This window comes from Phalangium opilio, unplaced genomic scaffold (genome assembly GCF_054372755.1).
Source record: "Phalangium opilio isolate 3A_F unplaced genomic scaffold, DU_Popi_V2 ptg000031l_1, whole genome shotgun sequence".
Taxonomy (NCBI): domain Eukaryota; kingdom Metazoa; phylum Arthropoda; class Arachnida; order Opiliones; family Phalangiidae; genus Phalangium; species Phalangium opilio.
This window is the reverse complement of record NW_028324158.1, coordinates 9,678,200-9,701,170: the sequence shown is the minus strand read 5'-3', so window position 1 is coordinate 9,701,170 and position 22,971 is coordinate 9,678,200. Positions and strand designations below refer to the sequence as shown.

General features: G+C 35.7%; 1 protein-coding gene across 2 annotated transcripts; it reads left to right on the top strand.

The window, feature by feature from the left end:
- The first annotated feature begins 2,482 nt into the window (after positions 1-2,482).
- Positions 2,483-9,367, top strand: LOC149690498 (adenylate kinase isoenzyme 1-like). Of its 2 annotated transcripts, XM_089870811.1 has the most exons (7): positions 2,483-2,804; positions 2,919-3,206; positions 7,082-7,130; positions 7,217-7,380; positions 7,447-7,563; positions 7,634-7,819; positions 9,005-9,367. In XM_089870811.1, exons 2-7 carry the CDS (start codon positions 3,204-3,206, stop codon positions 9,095-9,097), a joined length of 612 nt encoding a protein of 203 aa, XP_089726937.1. In that variant the 5' UTR covers positions 2,483-2,804; positions 2,919-3,203; the 3' UTR covers positions 9,098-9,367. The 2 variants fall into 2 exon arrangements, with proteins under 2 accessions (XP_089726937.1, XP_089726936.1); XM_089870810.1 differs by having other exon boundaries at positions 2,483-3,206.
- Positions 9,368-22,971: the final 13,604 nt, after the last annotated feature.

The window sequence follows — 22,971 nt, the reverse complement described above, 5'->3', positions numbered from 1 at the left end:
CTCGCACAATAAGCCTTGCAGCATATGGAAAACCATACTTATTATAATCATAATTTTCTTATTATATTATAGCAATTTGTGGGATGTCTGCAACTACCATTGTACCACATTTACGCATGCATACAATTACTAGGAATGTTTAGCTTTCAAGGAACTGTCGTGTTACCATCCGCAAGATTTAATCCAATCGCGTCTCTAAAATCACTATCTTCGGAAAGGTAATTAAACAATAAAATCTGACATTAGATTAAGTATTTTTGGCACGAATTTCAAGGGTAACCTTCAACTTCTTGGCTTTCTCTTGGCATCTAGAGTATACTTTAGCTATCTGCGCTTTGATATTATGTTTTAAATTTATATATATTGCCAAAAGTGGGATGATATCTTGTAAATATTTCAGATGTAACTACGTTGTCGGAGTTGAAACCATGTATCTATGTATGATTGAAAAGATAAACGACTGTCACGTGGATTTATCGTCTTTGGAATTAAGTAATTTTGATGCGAAAATTATCTTCTTATATACTATAGTGTTAATAATTCGATTTCTTACTTTAAAGTTAAAATTGGTGGGTCTAAAAGTAAAACCAATATCTTAACCTTGATAGAATCAACTTTCGGTGCCAAAGTTTCGGTAAGAATTTATTATTTTGGCTTCAACTCAGAATTAATTGAGTTTTATAAACATTTAATTTATCTAAGTTAAGTTTTATAATGTTTTTCTAATCATTTGTTAAAAACAGTTTTTAAAATTCTAACCGAGTCTTTCGATAACCAATTCAAGGTTGGCTATGGTAGCACCGAGACATCGGGTACTGTTTCTACTTCCTATTACCCTGAAAATGGAGATTGTCCCACAGATTCTTGTGGAAAAGTTCAATACCACACTGAGGCATGTTTAATAGCTGAACAGTTAGCGTGGTCTTGCGAGATTTATAATTAGAAATTCACATCCCAGCTTAGACTGTTATCAACTATAAAATTTGTGTCTATTTTAGGTGAAAATAATCAACAAAGAAGGTCAATTAGTACCGTTTGGACAAAAGGGTGAAGTTTTAGTTCGAGGATTTCAAGTTTTTAAAGGTTATTGGAACGAAGAAGGAAAAACTAAAGAAGTAATTGATCCAAACGGATGGTATCATAGTGGGTATGTTTGCCTTATAAGAAATATAGGACGGAATTTACAATTAAATTTTATTTTTAATATTTTAGAGATATCGGTCGTTTGGACTCGGAAGGAAATTTAAGCATCGATGGACGATTAAAAAACATGATCATAAGGGGTGGAGAAAACATATACCCGGTGGAAATTGAAGATATAATAAGACAGCATGAAGCGGTTAAAAATGTTCAGGTATTAATAGCCTTAATTAATTCACTTAAACGCAAATACATTCACTTTCAAATTAATATAGGTTGTTGGAGTACCAGATAGAAAGATGGGCGAGGCTATTTGCGCCGTAATTATGGTTAACTCCAAGCAAATTACCATCACTCCTGATGAAATAAAGGAATTTTGTACAGGGAAGGTATATTTCTTTGAAACTTTTGTTTTATATAATCAAGCCCCATTTTATCGACCGCGCATAAATTCAATTTAAATCATTAATATTACATTTAATTGTTATCCCCTTTATCAGATTGCCCATTTCAAAATCCCCAAATTTTGTTTGTTCGTTGATTCATTTCCAACAACACCGACTGGAAAAATTCAAATTTATCAAGTAACAAAAATGGCCTCTCGACTTTTGGGACTCGTACAAGAAACCGAAGAATAGTTAATTTTAATTTAAAAAATTATATTTTACTTATATAATAAATTTTAATAGGATATTATACTTAAGTGTTTTGTAATTATCTCTATTCATCGTCAATTTTAATTTACAATATATATATTATATTTGGTAAATTGCTATAATATATATAGCCATAAGCTTATAAGATATGTTCCATAAGTATAACACTTCCTAGGCCTATACTTCGCAATACTAAAGACTTACTGAGAGCTAGTTCGAGAATTGACTACACTCGCTTAATTTTGCAGTCCATCTTCATATCTAGTATGTACTAAGTCTTTGACAGCGCCGCACCAGGCGTCGCTTTACCTCGAATCTATGACCTAAGTCACTTCATGACAAGCTCCAGTTTTTAACCAGAGACAAACTTATGGAACATATCTTATGAACTTGCGATATTATTTTAAAACCAAATGGCTATGTTTGTCCGAGCGGGGCTAAGCCAGATATTGATTTTCTATGAAACCCAATAGAAGTTCATTATAAAAAAACAACTCAATAAGCAAATATAAAGTACCTACACATCGGAAACGAACTCAGCCTATCAATTGACAACTCCTATTGAACCTTAATGATCATCATAAACTATTTCCTATCGCAACCCAACAACAAGCATGGTCTCAACGGACCCTCAACGCTAAGGCAAACCCGCACCCGCACTGGCACCCAAACACAATTGACGTCAGACTCGGGTCAAATGTACCGTCGACGTCACCGGACCCAAAATCGATTTGTTTAGTAGCCAAGTCGCGCATAATCCAAGAGAACCCAGAGTAACAGGGGACGGCGGGTCTGCGACCGATCGAACTCTGGGAAGACTGTTCAGGCTCTAGGCCTTGTGGACCGTTTTAATATCAGACCCAGCAGGCAACGGGAAAAGCAAACAGCTGTAATACAGGGGGTCCGGGCATACCATGTCGCTCGCTACCCGCGTCCTTCAAAAGAGCTCTGGCAATAAATAGTTCTTAATAGCGGGTGTATATAAAGCCGGCTGTGTTGTATATATGAGTATGTACCAAATATAACGATATAGCTGTATAGTAGCATCCCTTTTGGCATCTCGCCGAAAAAACACGACAAAATACCTTTACTGAAAATCAAAACCTTCCTTCCACCTTGAAGGGGAACCTTTAAGCCTTAGGCAAGAGAGGATATAAGCCTTGTTCGTAACCTCGTTCCAAGATGGAGCTGCAGTTGTTGAGGGTTAGGCCAGGCTCGCCAGTCAAATACTACGTCGTCGAGACTGTCTGAATTTAGAAAACATTCCACTCTCTCTTCTCCACTTCTCCCAGTTTTCTCAATCGTGAAATTTCGCCGAGGAGGAAATACTGTTACAGAAGAGTCTGCCGAGTTTTATTGTACTACACAATCTCCAAGGAGGAAGGTTGTTGATTCAAGTTGAATACCATGGTAAGTTTTTTATCTATCTCTCGATAAGTGTGATTCCGTTTGTGAAAGACAGCGCCCGGTTGCGGTTAGGGCAATGTTAATCGAAGATAAGAGGAAAAAAATATTGATCTAAAACTTCTTATTCACTATAATAGCGGATTGTTATAGGTACTTAGCGGTTTTTCTTTTGGTACTTGGGTCAATACGTTGAAGGAATTAGAAATTAAGTGCTAGAATTAACGCATGTCGTTATTTTGATTTGCCACTGGGCTCAGGTTTAATAAAAATGTGTTGTAACTTGTGCAATAAAAATCGTAACTTGGCGATTTGTATTGGTAAGTATTGATGCTTTTTGTGTGTCAATACTTTACACGTTTCTGGGTTAAAATGTCAACCCCGAACCGTGGTAATATTGTCTTTGCGATGCAAATTACTTTTTCGTGACACGTTTACATAAATTTATTTAAATTTATCAAATTATTGCCAAATTCGGGATCTTAAAACTTACGTAAGCAGTGGACCACTCTTGGAAAATTATTAATCGCGTTAATTAACCTTATTAAAAACGTCATACTGGAAGTTTTAGCCGCATTTACACAACGCAAGTTTTAATAGTTTCAACCATTTTTTGAAAAGGTGGAAATGTAACATTTTTCTGTTAAACGGAGAGATGTTTTATGATAAAATACAACAGCTTAGGCCTTCCCAAAACGGTTCAAAACGTTTTCAAAGTGTCTAGTGCAAATAGCTACTTAAAAACCGCTGCCTTAACACCTTTTGAAATAAAAATAATCAAAGTTTACTCTTATTATTTTAAAATTACGCATAAATGTCTCTAGAAACGTCTTTCTTTTGGTCGAGCCAAAGCTGCAAAGCACCAATAACGATACCAAATTTAGAATTGGTGATATTAGAAACAGTGGCAAAAAGTTCCAAAAGTAAAGCCAAACGAAACCACGTGACCAAAATGCAATGATGGAATGGAATTACATGCAAATTGGGCACTAGACCCAAGTTATTCACCCCTCATTCCAGCACGAGAACCGCCATGCTCGAAACTTTAAACCCCTTTAGCCCAACATACCAAAATGCACCAGTAGTTGCCAAAAAATCGTGCATGGTGCAGCTGAGATTCACCGCTAACGAGAAATTTCAATTTAAATTTCTCGGTATGTTTATACAACCGGTGATGCTTGACTCGAACGGATTAGGTTGCCAATGCATCCATCATTCATCAGCTCTGATGAAAAAAAAATTCAAAAAAAAAAAACCCCACTAAAAATAACGAAATATTTCTAAGTTTTAGACGAATTTCTTCATTTGAGTAAAGCGAATCTAATGAGGGTCTAAAGGTTCGGCTCTGAATTTTGCTCAAACGCCAGAAATGTTTTCACATAGTTCCTCTCGCATCTTTGTGACAGTTTAACAGGAAAAAAATAACAAATTTTTTGAAGTTTTGTCAAGAATATAATTGGGGATGTTCTGTCTGAGGCTTTAGTTTATAGATCAGGAGAAACTGAACTAAAGGTTTTCCTGCCCTTGACTTCATTGTTTTAACTTTTTCAAATAATTAACCGAGGGGCCAGTCACTTCGTAATGACTGTAAAAGTACTTAATAGATTACGTATTTGATCTTAAAAACATTACCCTTAATGTTAGTGTTAAAAACATTACCCTTAATTGGTTCTCAGGCTCAGCCCCTTTTCAGAAGTTTTTCTGATGATGTGAAGTACAGCTGTTAATACTAAAACCCCTAGCTCTTTGTCAACTTGCAATTCACTGTTTGGTTTTCAATAATAATAGGTTGTAGTCGTGTGGTTGAATCAGTTCAGTTCAGTTTAAATCAGTTAATATAAGCGTAATTCCTAGCTCTTTTTCAGATTGCCATAATAAGATACACTAAATGAGCTAGTTTTTGAACCTTTATCAGGACGAATTAGTGTTTTAAATTTCGAGAAACTAATCATTGCAGTCTGACTTAAGTAAAGTAAAAGTCAGGATGAAAAAACCCTAATCACTTTATCTCCTCCTTTGATTATGTAGTCTCTTTCAGCAAACGAAGTACGTCCTTACAAAACCTCAGGGTCACCAAATTAGTTTTGACTTTTGACATATTTTCCCTCAAATTTAAAAATATATTTTTATTTTACGACAAAACTATGGTGTAAGAAAATTTCACTTGTTATTTTAACCTTGTTACCGGTTACGGAATACCTCTTCAAAAGAAACCGAGATATGATTAAAAGATATTTTTATCTCAAATCTTGAGCATCAATTCATCAAGTTGAAGGAAAAATGTAAGAAAAATAAAAAAAATAATTTGGCAACAAAAATGACATCTCCATGATTTCAAAAATGAAAAATATTACCGGTGGTTAAATAACCAACCCTTAACGGGTTCTAACGTTCCCTTCTCTAGACGCTTCAAGTATATTCATGCATGTGGAATTTCAAAAGATGTATCACACAGTCTTTCACGCTACTTGAATTAAGCGCGTAACTAACTGCTTAATGAATGAATCGACTCATTTTTTCTTCATCTACTTCTTCTTTTGAGTTAAAGGTTTTTAGGTCGTGTACTTCTTAAGGTGGGGTGAAAGGCCTACCAAGCCTATGGGGCACAGAAGCAAGGATTATACAATTGAAAACATTATGAGGTTTAATTAAACACTCTTCTTCATGCTTCTCTAGATGGGTTATCAATTAGTTAGTAATTAAATAATTTATAATTAATTTTTTATCAATAATGTTATCGTCGTAATGAATTTTTTGATGAATATTTTTTTTAAGTGAAATTTGTCAATTTAAATTAAATTAAATTAAATATCTGTGCCTTCAACCATACGAAATAGTTACCCTTCTTCGTTATTTTATATGTACTAACAATAATCTTACTGTCGAAAGTAGTTTTGGGGTATTAAAGGCGCATTAAGAAAATATTATCGTTAGATTAATTTAAGTATCTGTTCCTTCAACCATCCGATATAATAACACCTTTTCTCAGAATTTAACGACAAAATTCATTGGAAATAAATAGCTATCGATTAAGGTATTTAAAGAAAACATAAAAATTGGTACAAGGTAACAATTAAACTTTTGATTTAATACATTTCACCTAACTTGTCAAAAACTTAGTATCATAGCACATAATGATAAGAAAATATACGTAACTATTATAGCGTCTTAACCTAATAAAAGACACCGGCCTTATATTGAATAGCGACAGATAAGAGAGTACGGGAATTTCGGTTGCGTGATATTGAATAATTATTAAGTTAAATATACGTCTACTTCCTCGTAAGTTCGCCTATAATAGTGCAGTAAAGGTACGGGAAATAATTGTCTTTTGTTGGGTGTATCATCCAACTTTTATGATTGCTTAACAACGCGTAAATTTAAACCTGAAAAGGGCAGTTAATAATATTTAAAATATATAGTTTTAAAATTTTACCTTTTAGAAAGTTAGATATCAAAAAAGGAAAAAGAATTTTGCCCCTTTAAAACAAAATCTTCAGAATCTTACGCTACCGGAAGTTAATGTTAGTTCCATGTAAAGTAGAAGGTGAAAAGTATCCAAGAGACAAGGCTTAAGCTTAAGCCTAATCTTATAAATAATATCATTGCTAAGCCTCGTTTGAAACTTAAAATTACGTAATTACTACGCAGAAGGGATAAAATAAAATATTTCCCACGCGCTTCGATTATCATAATCGATTTTTGGGTAAACCTGCATGGTTTTTAAATTATTTAAAAAATTGTATCTCGGTGAAATCTTAACCGATTTTGAGGAAACTTGTTTTATTTTAAAGAGAAATATACCCCCTTCTTAACAAAATTGCATTTGATCAAAATGCATTTTAAGGTGACGAGTAATACAACTTATGATTTATTTGCAGGCTCCAGTTGATACCGAAGAAATCAATGTTCCCGTCATTTTCGTTATCGGTAAATATACTTAATAGAAATATATATTTTCTTTCAGATTTAATTATGAATGAACGAAGATCTAATTAAATCATTTACTAATATAGGTGGCCCGGGCTCTGGCAAAGGAACTCAATGCGAAAAGATTGTATGCAAATACGGTTTCACGCATTTATCAACCGGCGATCTTTTGCGCGATGAAGTCAACTCTGGTAGCGAAAGGGGAAAGAAATTGGTTGACATTATGAAAAGTGGCGCCCTGGTTCCCATGGTACTATTACTCTTATAACCCCCTCTCCATTTAACCAATAAAAACCTTTGCTTTTCGCGACTTCAGGATGACGTCATTCAACTTCTTAAAGAAGCTATGCAAAAGAACTTAAGCACGTCGAAGGGTTTTCTCATCGATGGATACCCGAGGGAGAAGGAGCAAGCCATAAAATTCGAAGACGAAGTAATGTTAATTACACTAAATAAGTTAATAAACTCCTTAAACTAATTGGTAAAACTATTTGCTAAATTAGATTTGCGAGTGTTCAATCTTGCTGTACTTCGAGGTGACCGAGGAGGTAATGAGGTATCGTTTATTGAAAAGGGGCGAAACAAGCGGACGAGTAGATGACAACGAAGAAACGATCCAAAAGAGGCTGGCAACATTCAGGAATCACAGCCAACCTATTCTCGATTACTACGGAGATAAAGTTAAAAGGGTACGAAACGATTTTATGGCTCTCAACGCTGTAAAATATCCTAATTTTGGGTATTAGACTGTAGTTTAACCTAGACTAACATCGTAAAAACGTTGAGGCAACTGCTAACGTAACCACGTGGTAAGTCGCCACATGTTACTTCATATGGTGCCAAAACCACCCACGTGACAAACTGCATTGCCAAACAGACGCACTGTGAATATATCCTCATGTTTGGTACCATCTCCACCATGGCGAAATGTCATGTCAAAAACATTATACAAACACCTTTTGACAGAAAGAACTCCTGCATATAGAGTTTGACACATATTTCCGTGTAACACAATCCCGCCTAAGTTCTTAACCCGTTTCCATTTTCATCAAAGAAATTCTTATGTAAGTTCCACAGAGAAAAATGCTTTGAGGATTCGCGTCATTAGTTTGCCTTCATCCGGTGTATAGTATACCTTACTTCAATAATTCATTTTCCACGGCCAGGCAGGGGAGGTATTTTTGGAGACACTTCAGGGATGGAAGGATAGTTTCCGTTTTCGGGGTTAAAAATAGTTTAGAAAACGAAATAGGGCAGGCATTCTTTGATTTGAAGATTCAAGGTGTCCACAAAACCAACACCCCCGCGACAGTGATGGGACTGTAGGGCGCCCCAGAAGCAAAACTCCAAAAGGACTGTCGCGTTTCTGGCGTCATGCCACAGTTATAGCGAAAAACTTGGGAAAGAAGACCTTTTTGAAATGAAATTTCTTACAAAAATGATAACAAAATATTAAGAAAAATAGATGCCAAGCTCCTGCACACGTTACTACATATCGTTTAAAAATAACTTTACTACCACCGGATGAAATTTGCATCAAAGTATCTTAGAGGTGCGTTTGTGATGTGGAAATGAAGCGGTTACATACCAGAGATCCTAGTTCAGATATTTTCTAAAATGTAATCAGTTACTTTGATGATTCATTTTGAATTTTAACTGGAAATTATTCTGCAATGTTTATATACATTAATTTCCACGAATACATACAACTTATAGGAATAATTTTTCCTACATACTAACTTCTATGCGGGTTTTGTGGGCCGGGCTTAAGATACGTCGAATGACAATGGCTACACAACGATCAATATTAGATGCCATTTCATTATGCAAATGAGGAATTGAATCTAACACAAATTCTTAATTTTCTTTCATAGATTTTGGGTGAAAGGCCTACGGAATACATCTTCGCCGAAGTATGCGATCATATCGACGAACTTTTGGGAATTGAAGCTCCAGAGACTGTCTAACCAAGATGTATCAAAAACAAATTAATTTCTAAAGGACGAGTGCTCATATCCTACAATTTTTTCCCCCTTTTTGAAAAAAAACCATAAATCTTTATTACGATATATTCGGGTTTTCGCTTTTAAAGAACATTAATTAATGTCAACCTCACGATGAATTTAGCATCTAGTCACACCCTCACAATGTCATTGTTGATAAATTATACGCCATCATAAATGAAAATCAGAAAAAAAGCACTAAACGGAATAAATAACGATATTATTTAAGTTAAATATTTTCTCCTATACTAACTTCATAATCTCGGTAGTGTTCTGTACATAATAGAAGGAATACATACAGATAATTGGAATCATTGTGTAACCGTTTCCTCAACGTATCGAAGCTAATTTTATGCAAAGACCTAGACTTATCATATCGGAGAGTATACCCAAGCCCGGCCCACAAAATTAACGTGGGGTATATGGCTACATAGAGATTCCTAGTAGCTGTATTTATTCCTGATATAACTTTTGCGGGGGAACTGGAATTAAGAAAGTTTAAGCGCTAGTCTATGTATTTTGAAACGCAGTTTTAGTTATTTTCAATGCAGCATAAACGATGAAAGACATTCATTTTAAAGTAAGTATAGTATTGATTTTTAGCAAAAGCAAATAAAAATAACAGAACAAAACGCATTAAAGTGAGCATAGCCGACATGATAGTATAAATTAGGTAAGTTTGAAGCTGTCGTTACGTCATATTAATTAAACATTCCTACAACAAAGGTTCTGTTGCAAAGGGTAGAAATAAAATCAATTCCCATATCGTTTTCCATTGACCTTTTCCATGGAGTAATATTAGTGTGGTGAGAATTCAGGCTCCCTTAAAGTACACAGCATTGCAGCTAGGTCTCCTTAAATATTCCTCCATGGTGCCTGAGTTGCTAGAAGCCAAAGGAAAAGGCTGTCGATCGAACTTTGTATCGATTAGCTTTAATCTGATCTCTCCACCTAGTGAAAGTTTGCTTCGTATTTAAACGCAATATTGCCCTTAAGTATTTAGTTAAATTAACTAATATTGATCTTTAACCTTAGAGGAAATATATTAATAGAGATGAATTGTTCTACTCTAGTATTTTCATCTGAACGCTAGCTTAGATTCAGTGGGTTTGATGTAGACGGCGACAGCAGTTTCGGAGAAGCAAAACCAAGAAAGGTTATTTGATTTTGAAAATAAGATCTTGCAGCGAATGTTATTGGGAATTTTGCATTTTTACTTAAGTTCTGATTGTTTTAACCCCAAGTATTTAGTATTGCTGGATAGGGAAGAAATAAGACTAATATTCTTAAAAGATTTCCGTTTATCGCTTATAAAACCAGAGTTTTATATACTTTGAATTAAATAAGACTAAGACTATGTTAATCCTGAGGAGCGAAGTACTTGACCATTAGAGTTGGTAATTTCCCACATTGTTAAAATTCATAAAATTTATAATTATGTACATTATGTACAGGTATTTCTGATAAGTCTCCCATAAATTAAAGGGTTGTGTGTTCTTAGGGTCAAACAGAGTGCAAAGTTTTATCAAAGAACATGTGGTCTACAACATTAAGTTAATTTCAGCAGCACCTTAAAAACTATAGTTTATCATGTATAGATTAAAGCGTGCACATTAAACATTCCAGATCCAAATCCATTCGAGTATCGTTGCCCCCAAAAACAGGTAAGAAGATTCGACCTGAACCTAACCCAAGTACCACCATGCATAATTTAAACCAAGGAACCTCTTTTACGACATAAAATAGACTAACCCGTCCAGATCGCAAAAAGCAAAAAAAAAGTTTTTCCAATGCTCATCTTTTATCGGTAACAATATGAAAAAGTGTACCCAAAGGTGTACTTTCAAAACAGAACAGGACACACAAACTCACAGAGTCGAGGGACATCTCAGAGGTGTCATTCCGACCCATCGTCTTTTCTCATAAATGATTTTGGGCTTTTGAAAAATAAGAACAACTCCGAGAGCCTAGAAAGTCTATCCAAGAAAGTCGTTGAGGTAGAGTCCCCAAAAAAAAATCCACGAAAAGAAAATAAGGTATAAATCGAAGAAGACGAGAGTCGTCGTCTTTGGAGGTTTTTGTAAAAGTCTTACTATAGTATCAAATGATACTGGCGACCCTAGTGGTAGGCTAGGGGTTCAACTTAAATTTTTCATGTTAGCGAGCGAAGATTAACTCCGCGCTCGGCTTACGAGCGGCTTTGAATCTTTAATAACCAATACGTATAGAAAGGTAAGTAAGCCTAGCCTAGCCTATCCATGCCTTCGCGGCCCTTCTTAGTTCTTGTTAAGCCTCGGCAAGGGCCCCTTTCACCCGGACACCCTTCGGGATTGGTCGGGGGCAATATTCCTAGCGAGGGCTTGTCTTGTTCGAAGCAACGCCGATGGGCCAAAGGGTATATACCAACAGTTGCCAGAGAACTAAATCCCGATGACTGTAAAAGAGTCTTTTTCACTCCCTATAAGCCGAAATTGCGTGGATGGAATATACCAACCGATGTAACGAGGAGAGACAGCTTTCTCACTGTCGTGGGAACTTGGGTCAGAGTTCAAACATATGGAACATATCTTATGAAATTATGATATTTTAAAGCTTAGTAATTTGGAAGGCCTTGTGAACACAAGGACGCGTTCATTTATCCTAACACGTTCCAACCACAACCGATATATGACGACACATAAGCTTGCCTTCCTTTTACCCTAACTCCAAGGTACGTAGAGTACATCATCCATGGTTACATGGTCCTAACGTCGCGCTGTGAAGAAAACTGCCCGAAGCTCTTTTCCAATAACAAAGCACTATTGGAGTTTCTTCTCAGAATATAAGACCAAGATAAAACTTTTTACTTTTTGGATAAAATGATAAGCTCTTTATATAGTGTAGGAAAGGATAGTTTTCGTATTAAATTACTAGCAAGGTATACTATTATGTACTTTTTTCTATAAACCTAAAAGATTGAGCGGATTGAAATAACGTGAACGAAAAACCAACCACCAGCAGCATCAGTTCCAGGTATTTCAATCAGCCTGCAGCGACAAAATAGAAATCCATTAGGAATGCACGCTCCGTATCACGGATTATTTATTGTCAGTTTTGTTTCGACTTTCGTCTTTCTTGTTTGTCAGATTAGTGCTTGAAATCTCGCCTACTTTCAATTCAGTAAAAGAAAGTAAAAAAGGGCTTACAATTTTATTATTATACTTAAGTCTATGAGCTATTTAAGAATATAGTAGACCTAAAACAACATTGGACGCAATCAATAAATAAATAAACTAAGGATCTGAATGTCTCTATCACTCTAATATTTCATGTACATCGGTTAAGGGTGAATAGGTGTAATAATTTCAGTACCGTCAAGGCTACATAAGGCATCTAAATGTTGAGTATAATCTAAGTTCATAAGATTCATAAGTTTGTCACGGGTTAATGAGAGGTAAAGCGACGCCTGGAAATCGAGGCACTTAATAGGAAGATGGACTGCAAAATTAACCGAGTGTAGGACTTCAATTCTCGCTTGTCGTTCTCGAACTAGCTCGAGCTGTAAGTCTCTAGCACTACGAAGTATAGGTAGTGTCATACTTATGGAAGGAACATAAACTTATGGTATAATCCAGTGAAATCGCGATACTGTGAGCTTTGGCTCTATTTAGTAAAAGGTCCATTAAACATAAAAATCTCCAGTTCAAAAATTTCACAGAGTAAAATATTTCCACAAAGCATGAAACATTCGTTACTCCGGCCGCGTTGAAACCGCAAAACCAAAATTCAAGCGGTACTATACAAGAAGTAACAAAACCAATGGAGCGGTAGGTACTTGTACGCCAAAAAAAATCAAGATGTATTCGTTGCTCGTGCCTGTAATTCCCCACGTTACAACCCAAGGCTCGTAAATAACAGAGAACCACAGGGGCCAGACTTACCGCAGACAAATCCCCTTCCATCAGAAACCGAATAAAAAAACTCGACCTTTAAAACTACAGCTTTAAAAAAAATCCAAAGTTTTAAAGTCGGTTTTAAAGTCCCTATACGTATGGTTTTGTGCCATCAGGGTGACCGTTCTACTTCTAACCACCCCCTCCTCCATTCTGAATTACGGTACATGGTGGGTTCCCTCGGTTGGGTCCTCATCCATTTAAAAAACATGGATGGTGCGTTCCCGCGTTTCCCTGGTAAGAAATATGACTGTAGAGTTCTGGGTGGAGTAAAAATGCTCATGTTCTCTCCAGGGATAGCAGTGATGTTTATCTCTGCCTAGCACGAAAAACTATTTTGTATTTTAAACTGCATGATGTTAGTCCTATATATATATATATATTCTCCGTGGATTTTAGCCCGCCTACTCTTGAAATAAAATTATATCAATTGGCTTGGTGTGTACCAGAAGTTCAATTTCTCAAGTAGCTCTGTGCTTAAGGTATTGCTCGGTTGAAGTCTTGAAGGACTCGAGGTGAATAACATTTCGAATAAGAATTTTCTTATTTTAAAAGAAGTTCATTAACATAAAGTTAAGTGGTACGAAACCCAACAGAAACTTAGAACACGTTCGTGTTAGTTTGTAGCTAATACATCCGAGTCTGAAACAAACTGCATCCATTCACTAGCAGGTCCAGATACTACAGAAAAAGCTCCCAAACCTTTACAAAAGGGGAAAAAACCTATTTCGCGAGCCAAACCCCTCCCCAAAACGATATAGCGATAGGCTGAGAGCTGGAAGACGGAAATGGTCATCTGGAGCTCTCGTCGAAAGAAACAACGTCCGGTATAGGCTACCCCTAAACATGTAGACAAAGTTTTTGCAGCACGCGAACGCTGAGCAGCGAGAAGCATCTCGACGAGCTTACTCCTGGCTACGACGTGCTTGCAGGGAACTCTTCCCATGGGGCCAAGCGCGCGCATCGACCCAGAGAAGCAAAAACCAAAGTATCGCCTCCCTCCTGTACCATATCCTCACGAAAAAGACGCTATAGGCTCCCCAAAAAAAGGTAGAGAGAACAACTTTCTCGATACTTCTCGAGGCCCTAATGAAGTTAAGGAGAGCACTGGCCCCCATCCCCCGTGCCTATCGTAAAAGAGAAAAGTCTGGACCCCGATGAGCCAGCGACCATTACCAAGATAGCGTGCAGATTCCCTTCTCGTTCTCTCAGCGGTACGATCGGAGACCTAACGGGCTTTACCCTCACTCTTGCACCCCACTCTGCTTTATCTTACAGGGCTTCCGTCCCTTACCTTGCCCAAATAAAGCGCCCTCCCTTACTGAGAATTTTCTTATTTTTTCCAAGAATAAGAAACTCTGGAGGTTTAGAAAACCACTCAGTTATTGTACCAAACCTTGAACCGTGTCTGTCAATTGTTGTATTAAACCTTGGACCATGTCTGTCAGTTGTTGTACCAACCTTGGACCATGTCTGTCAGCTGATGTATCAAACTTGGGCCATGTCTGACAATTGTTGTACCAAACCTCGAACCATTTCTGTCAGCTGTTGTACAAGACAAGTTATTTATAGATCTATGTATTAATGGAAGAATTGAATAAATTCATGGCCACACACTCTATCGCCTAGCCGTTGCCATGACCCTCTTCAAAATATCTCCTCAATTTTTCACGAGAGAAAAAAAGGGAACACACAACTTCCGTGGGCATTCGCCCAATTCCACTCCAAGCCCTAGTTTGGTCCGTTCTTCACTATATTCGAACTAAAACCTATATAGAGTTATTTCTTAATGCGAGAATCTACCACAAACAAAGGCTAACGAAGGTTATGGTTCACTTAGCGCCCAGTCACGCTGCGAGTTAGTATTGGCGAACAGTAAAATTTTAGAGTGGAAAACGTAATAGGTTCGTTTTTCTTTCGAATCATTACGCGATTCTTCGGAGATAGACGATGAAAAAAGAAAGAAAAAGAAAACGTTCTGTCGACAGCGCTTTTTAACAACGATTTTCACCACCAGATCTATAAGGAACGAACGAGAACTTAAGGCCCTTTTTCTAAGATGGCATCATAAGAGTAATAGTCCTTGGTCTGCGAAAATCTTTCTGTAATACAGTTGTTAAAATAATGATATAATCAAGTCTGGGATATGACAGGTAATAGGTTGATTATTTGTATACAAAGAACCGTAAATGATCCAACAGTACTACATGTTAATTTACACAAAACACTGACGATTATGTGAATTTGAACACTTCATACGCCTAATTTTCGCAACAATTGTTTTGTTTGCGTATTTCACTGAACTGAGCAGCTTCACGAAGTGCTCTAGGCTCCACCGTTTGCTTGTTTCTACATATTAAATGATCCAACAGGACTACATGTTAATTTACACAAAACACTGACGATTATGTGAAGTTGAACACTTCATACGCGTAATTTTTGTCACAATTATTTTGTTCGCGTATTTCACTGTACTGTACAGCTTTACGAAGTGTTCTAGGCCCCACCGTTTGCTTGTTTCTTCATATTAAAAGTTTCATACACCATAAATTATGCTAACATTCTATTGGCAATCTATAGGCCTACACCTTCTCGTAAATATTGCTTAAAACAAATTTACTCAAGGTATAGCGTGAGCAAGGTATACCCTTTTTAAAGAATAATGTCCATCATTACGTAAACTACCCAATATACGAGAAAAATACGAGGCAACAAATCGACCATTAAAAATAGAATATACGGAGCATGATGCGGGGGTTTGAGCGCAAATGAGCTAACGGGACGCTTAACGGCCTAGCCTTCAATCAAAAGTCAATGGGGCCCGGCGTGACACCCTCCGTCGCGCGCTTGACACTGTCATTTCACGTCGAAACCCATAGGAGAGGGGGGGTCCCTTTCCGGATGCCCCAGAATGAATCGTCAACAGGGGACACATATCTCCGTTCCAGCCTACCCATGCAGTCCGGAGAGATTTCGTATAAGTATTTGAGAGTCTTTGGACACGAAATCAAAAAGTCGACGGGACCCTAGCTCGTCCCGGACTCTCAGAGACTCTTCCAGGCCTGTCACGTGGAAAAAGCAAATTTCTAATGAAGAAAAACTCGGGGTACGGTTTGGCGCAGACTCCTACTATAGAGGATAGGTTTTTGATCCCCCTACGACATTCCCCCTGACTTTTACCAGACACGATATTGGTTTGCATTGAACGCGAGGTTTATATAAGGACAGTAAGATCTTTTACGTTGCTGACGGGTGATATAAGTGGATTTTTCATTGGAAGAAGTCGTTGAAGTTGCATTGTTTGAGAAGAAATAAGTAGTAAGTTTGGTTTAATAATAGTTTCGCTCGATGAGGCGAGTTATTTGATAGACTGAGCTGCACTTTTCAAGATAATTGATCAACAGTGAAAAATGCTTTTTCAATTGAAGGAATAGTTTGATTTCGACTTCTATTTGAAAATATGGATTGAAGTTTGTTTTGATATTTAAAAATCGTTTCAATAGTTATAATCCTACCAGAAATTAACTAATTGCAAGACCAAGATTAATTGAAGTGCTAGAAGAAATACTCAAACGTTGTACAAGGTTTTCTAACTTTATACACACAATGTCTAAACTGAAATTCTTGGCAAACGGTTTGTATAAACTGACTTTTACTCGAGTTACCATCTTTTGGCATAAGAATTTAACGATAGGCCTCTACAGAAGCTAGTCGGGGTTCTCTCGCGGGCGTTCGCGCGCCGAGAGCTCATGCAAAATTCACACCCAATCATGTTTATAGTAATGAAACAATTTGGCCGGGTATACTCTCCTCCAGAAGAGAAATTGTGGAGGCTTAAGCCACGACGACAACTTAACCAGAAAGTAGAACGGAAAACTAAGCGAAGAAATGACGAGAGGATAGAAAAGCCATCCGAGTTCGGACCCCATCAAAAAGAGAAGATATATATTTCGCTAGAGAAAGAGCAAACTGCATGCAATGTATAAGCGAAGGACCTCAACTTTGGATATAGCTTCGTCCGCTCTGGTTAGTTTTACGAAGCAAACGCTATAAAGGGAAATTGAAACTAACCTATAAGGAGGAAGCGGTGGTAGTAGGGTTAGGGTTAGGGTACTGCTGGCTAGAAAAGAACCTAATATCGAGTTCTTTTTTATATACTACGGCCAACTTTAACCGACTTAGGAAGCTAATATAAGACTACAAAAAAGAAGATACAACAGTGCCTCGTGTTCTCGAATCCACAACGTTAAATTAAAATGGTTTTCTTTTGGGGTCATAGTACTCTTTCGACAACATTGTGGAGGGTTTCGCGGTGGCTGTACATTGTTGGTACAGTGTATTTTAGGGGATACTAATCAAGCGAAAATTGTTGTTATTTATTGTCCGTCGAAGTCTCATTTAAAACCAATTCCGTTTGTACTGTACAAATATGAAAGCTAATTTATTTTAGAGATGAATTTGCGTAAATAATAATAATAATAATAATAGTAAGTATAGCCTACATTGCTCTATTGTTAACAGAAATTTATTTAGTACAATGGAACCCTTTCACTTTTAGGTTTTCTAAGTTGGCTAGTTCCAATAACGTCTCCATTTGATTTGAGTCCAAGATGAAACGATTTTCTAAACGTACGTTTATCCCTTTTAACTCTCACGTGTTGTTTCGTATTACCTATTACGAACACAATTTTAAACTCCACCTCAAAATTATATTTGAATATAAATTTCACGTACCATGGTTTTCATATTCCAAACATTCCGAAATACCCAAAGTTAGAATAAATGCCAGAAAGATCACGAAAATCCCGTTCATTTTTTAGGGTCTTTATTCAGCGTGCAATTCGAGAAATGAAAAGCTTCTACCGCGTTACCGCGTACGAGTTTCAATGTTGCGCAAGTAAAAAATGTGGCAATAGTAACACGTGGTGTAATATGACGTTCGTGTACATAACTTTAATTATATTGCTGTCGATCACATAGAATGTTGAGGTCGATATACGCGTGTTGTACACTTGAAAACCAGATAAAAGTGGTTTTTGTTGCACGGAATTATTTTAACTAACTTCGTTCAATATCAGTTAAAAGCGATATTTTCCAAATTTCGTAGTTTTAATTGCAGTTGAAAGCGATAATTTTCAAATTTTACGGTCTTAATTGCAGTTGAAAGCAACACTTTGCAAATTTCACAGCCTTAATTGCAGTTCAAAGAGATCATTTCAAACTTTCACAGCCTTAATTGCAGTTGATACCAATGATTTTCAAATTTTACAGCCTTATTTGCAGTTGAAAGCAATAATTCTCAAATTTCACAGCCTTAATTGCAGTTGAAAGCAGTAATTTTCAAATTTCACAGCTTTAATTGCATTTGAAAGAAATACTTTTCAAACTTCACAACCTTAAAGTAATTTTTACTTAAAAAATAACCCTCGCAATTGATTTTTATACCTAAACATGGGTGTATTAAAAATGGTTAGGAGGTACGAGTAGAAGTTTCTCAGTAAATCTTGGAAAGTTAAAGGTCTGGCGTCGTCATATCACGGGTACTGCTGCATGCGGCGGGGCGTGCCCCCCAGGGAAAGGGGTTTTGAAACTCGTCAGAGATGACAAGAAGTTAGGCTTAGCTATCCTATACCTCCTTAGTCGTTACGCTTGCTTTGTTACAGGGCACTAGCGACTCCCTTTTAGAAGATTTCACTAAAAAACTAAAAGGCAAATGCACATTAAAGAGGGGGGGGGTGCTTCGTCTCATTTTAAAAGGGGAACAGTTAAAGCAACTTTTACATGTTAAATTATTACTCGACCCCGTTTGTCATTGGAGAACTTTACCTTTGACGCGGAATAAAGTTAACTTTACGTCTTAAGGAATTTAATGGAAAGGATGAAGGATAAAGAAGAGCAAGTTTGGATCCAAAAAAAACAACTGAAAATTAGATTTTTAGCTACGAGTTTCGTTACGTAGCCATTACGTAGCTTATAAGGCAGAAATTTTGAGTGTGTTTGAGCAGATATATTTATTTTTCTTGCCTCAAAATACTTCTAAAGTCTCATACGCTTCTGAATTGAATTTAAGCTCCATTTTCTTACTTTTATAAATGAGCTTCTACCTTACCATATCAAAAAGGGACCTACGCTGTCGCACTCTATATTTCAAGTTCTCTAAGTGCTTAGTTTTGAAACTTTTCCACTGCAGTCAAAATTTAGTTACATTGAGTGATCACTAATTCTAAAGAAAAAGAGATGTCGTGTAATTTAAAACGGGGGGAACTTTTGATGTATTTTTGTAAAAAGAACAAATGAAATTTAACTTTATATACCTTTTCTTTGATGTATTTTATAACGCTCGTTATCAAAGCTTGTTTTTGTATTTCCGTGTAGTTTAAAACAAAGAGGTTGGTAAAATTAAATTAATTCGTAATAGGATTTCTAAAACTAAAAGCACTTAAAACCTTTTGTAAGAATGACGAAAACAATTCCTTTTAATTGCGATTTAAAAGCTAATTGTTAGGGATTTTTCCGAGTAAAATATAAATGATTCATAAATAAGGGAACGTTTCTAGTGAGAACGCGAGCTTTCATTCGAATTACGACAATGTTTAAACCCAATAAATCAAAGTTATTTAAACAAAAATTCATTATTGAAACGTTTTCAAGTATAAATGATTATCAAAACAAACGTCTTCGACATTAAAATGTATAAGTAACAACGTTTTTGACCATTGATTATTAAAATCACTTAAATCTTTGCGTAAAGATTTTTCTCCCTTTGTTGCTTCTAAAGAGTTGGTGGGAAATCACTTCCGAGAGTCGTAATTAAGTATTTATTCCATGCAAGAAATTTAAACTTTAGAATATTCCATTAATTACCTAAAGAAAAAACTAACACACAGACTTTTTTATTTGTTGAAAGCAAAACGTGGTCCTTAACCAATGATGACAGAGTTTCATATGGGCCTGATACGTTGATAAAATGGTTACGAAATTATTCCTAGTAGATGTATGCATTCCCGTAAACACCAATATCCAATTATAGATGGAGTCAAACTTCCATAAATGCATAAAGGTGTATCTATACGTATTTTTCTTTTAAACATGTATAAATTTGTCCTTAACCAATGATGACAGAGTTTCATAGACCTGGGCTTGACTCTGATTTGCTGTTCAACTTCAGTTATATTAAGCTATAACGTTCTAAAACGATATAAATAATTAAATTGCAACTCCTCCCCTAGCTCAAAACACTCGAAAATATAAACTTTAAACAAATTAATAATAAAAAGGCCTTTTTGATTTTTCCCATATACAGCCTTGGTTTTCCCACAAATGTTAGAAAATTGGGAAACGCTACGCAATTAAGAGGTAAATAGTAATTTTTTAAAGTTTACGCGTTTACAGTTTAACCAAAACAAAAACCAAACAACAAGAAGAAGTATAAGTAGTAAAAACGAAGCATGAAATCATTTGGCGCCCCGAGTGTTAGATGCGTGCAGTGTAAATACAATTTGTGTTGTGAAAAATCTATATATAACGTCGTAGATATGTATGTGAATTTTTATAAAAATGTTGCTGTTAAGTCTCAGGGAATTAAAAGGGATTGTGAAACAGTTAAAGTGAAGTATTTTCGTTATTTTCAGTATTTTATTAATGACCCCTTAAATTTTAATAATTAATCTGAAATTAATTAATTTAATTAAAGGGGCCATACGTAAAACACTCAATTTCCATTCAAACTTTAAAACATTAAAATAATTCAATATTTTCCCCATAAATTAATTTTTTCTAAAAAATCAGAAACTAATACATCTATGCGCTGAGGGAAAGCCTTTTTGCAGGGGCTGTTAGGAGATACATGGCCTTTATTGCGCCTATAGTTCGGCTTCACTCAATGGTATATTTTTCAAAGAAAATACGATTTTAATAATCTAAAATATCAAATAAAACATAGAAAATACAGTAAAAACTTTAAAATAAACGCGGTAGTAGAGAATATAGTACGAGGCGTGACCCTGAAAATTTTTAATAAATATTTAATAAAATCGTACCCCTCATTTTAGAAAATGTAACTTGAAAACGGTTTCCCGGACGACAAAATGTCATAGGAGATTTTCGACTCAAAATAACCCAAAGAACACGTCCCCTTAATTTGTGATGGACTTTGAAAACACCCTGTATAGATAGATACTTCGATAAATTTACACAGGTGGACAGAAAGAATTCAATTCAATTCACATCCTCTTTAAAAAATATATATCTAGTGTACATAAAATGAAGGTTTCGGGGAAGAGAATCGTGCCTTATAATTTTTGAACGACATTTTTAAAGCTTCGCACGCGTTTTTCTCGTTTTTCGCTGCCGAAAGGAAAATTCGTTATATTCAATATCTAAGGAATTAAATGCAATAATGTCAAAGGTAATTTCTCAAATTCAGTATATGTTTTTACCCTTTCTAAGCCTTAACACGTACTTCATTCAAATTAATGAAAGTATACCAGACTCAATATTGATTTCTTCGCAACGATCATGTAACGACCTTGTATCAAAAGCAGAGAAATTCAACAGCTGGACATTCCAATATGTCCCACGGAAGTTCATATGGATGAAGTAAAACAATTCTCAAGTATTTTCATGTTTTTGTAAAATACTAAAATGCACGCAATAGATGCATTTTGCATTAACCATAGCACACTGAACCCTTAACTGGTCATTATATCTTCAGAATACATTGTCCAGCGATTCTCAAACTGTTTTGTTGGGAGGTACCAGACGCGTAAATAACGTTAACTCTTGGAACATGGTGGCCAGATAAGTTAGTTACTAAACATAAAGACGCCATAAATATTTTTACAGTTCGAACACAACTAGGCCTAGATAACACTAACTTCGAATAATTGATTTCTGATAAAACCTTAAAGCGAATACGCGTCATTTCCAACACCTTGGGCAGTGTTTGTGTCGAATAACAAACGTGAAAAAAGTGTATACTTTGTATAAAACGGTGATAAAATTTATCTAACTCCTAGTAATGTTTGAATTACCATCAATAAATTATATTAATTTCACTACGTTGTGTAAAACAAATTATTAAGATACGGTTGTGAATATAAAAATGAATACAGCAACTCGTTTATCTTAAAATTTTGATATTTCCACTCTGTTTTTGAAAATCAACTAAATCGCAAAATTTGACGTATGAATGAAAAATGATCGTACTAAGAAATGATAAATAAATGAATAGTGTTCTGAAGAGCATTTTAAATCTGACGATTAGAGGCGTATTAAGTATGCAATCAAATATTAATTAACGATTAAAATATGGTCGGATTTAAAGTGAGGAATCAATTTACTAATTAATTAATTAATTAATTAATTAATGGTTTGGGTAAATATGAATTTTCCACTCCAGGTGAGTAGCTAGAAGATGAAAGATAAACTGCTAATTAAGACGTAATTACATTTAAAATAGTCCCTAATTATGTATTTATCATCTATAAATGGTTATTCATTTTTACCAGAAGGGAATAAGAGAGAAGGAACACACTTTGTATCTCCATAATGCTTTACACTCGTAACAACAGTCTTACTAACCTCAAATCAACTACCCTTCACTGATTGGCTATCTAACTTCTGTCTTAGCTGTGACGTAACATAAGAAGGTGACGTCTCGGTTGACGAATAAAAAGTAGTTTTGTTTACAACTTTACATTGAAGGAGATAAAAAGACGAATAAAAAGTAGTTTTGTTTACAACTTTACATTGAAGGAGATAAAAATGGCCGAATTTCATGTTGATAAACGAAATCAAGCTGTGCAATTAATTTAGATGCACGGGAATTGAGAACATACCAAAATCAGATAATTTGAAGGTAATAAATAGATGAAAACTAATTATTCTTAATTAATATTAAAAATA

Coding starts and splice junctions, on each gene's coding strand:
- LOC149690498 (XM_089870811.1), top strand. Junction 7,131..7,216: donor TCCCGTCATTTTCGTTATCG/GTAAATATACTT, acceptor TTACTAATATAG/GTGGCCCGGGCTCTGGCAAA. Junction 7,564..7,633: donor CCATAAAATTCGAAGACGAA/GTAATGTTAATT, acceptor TTGCTAAATTAG/ATTTGCGAGTGTTCAATCTT.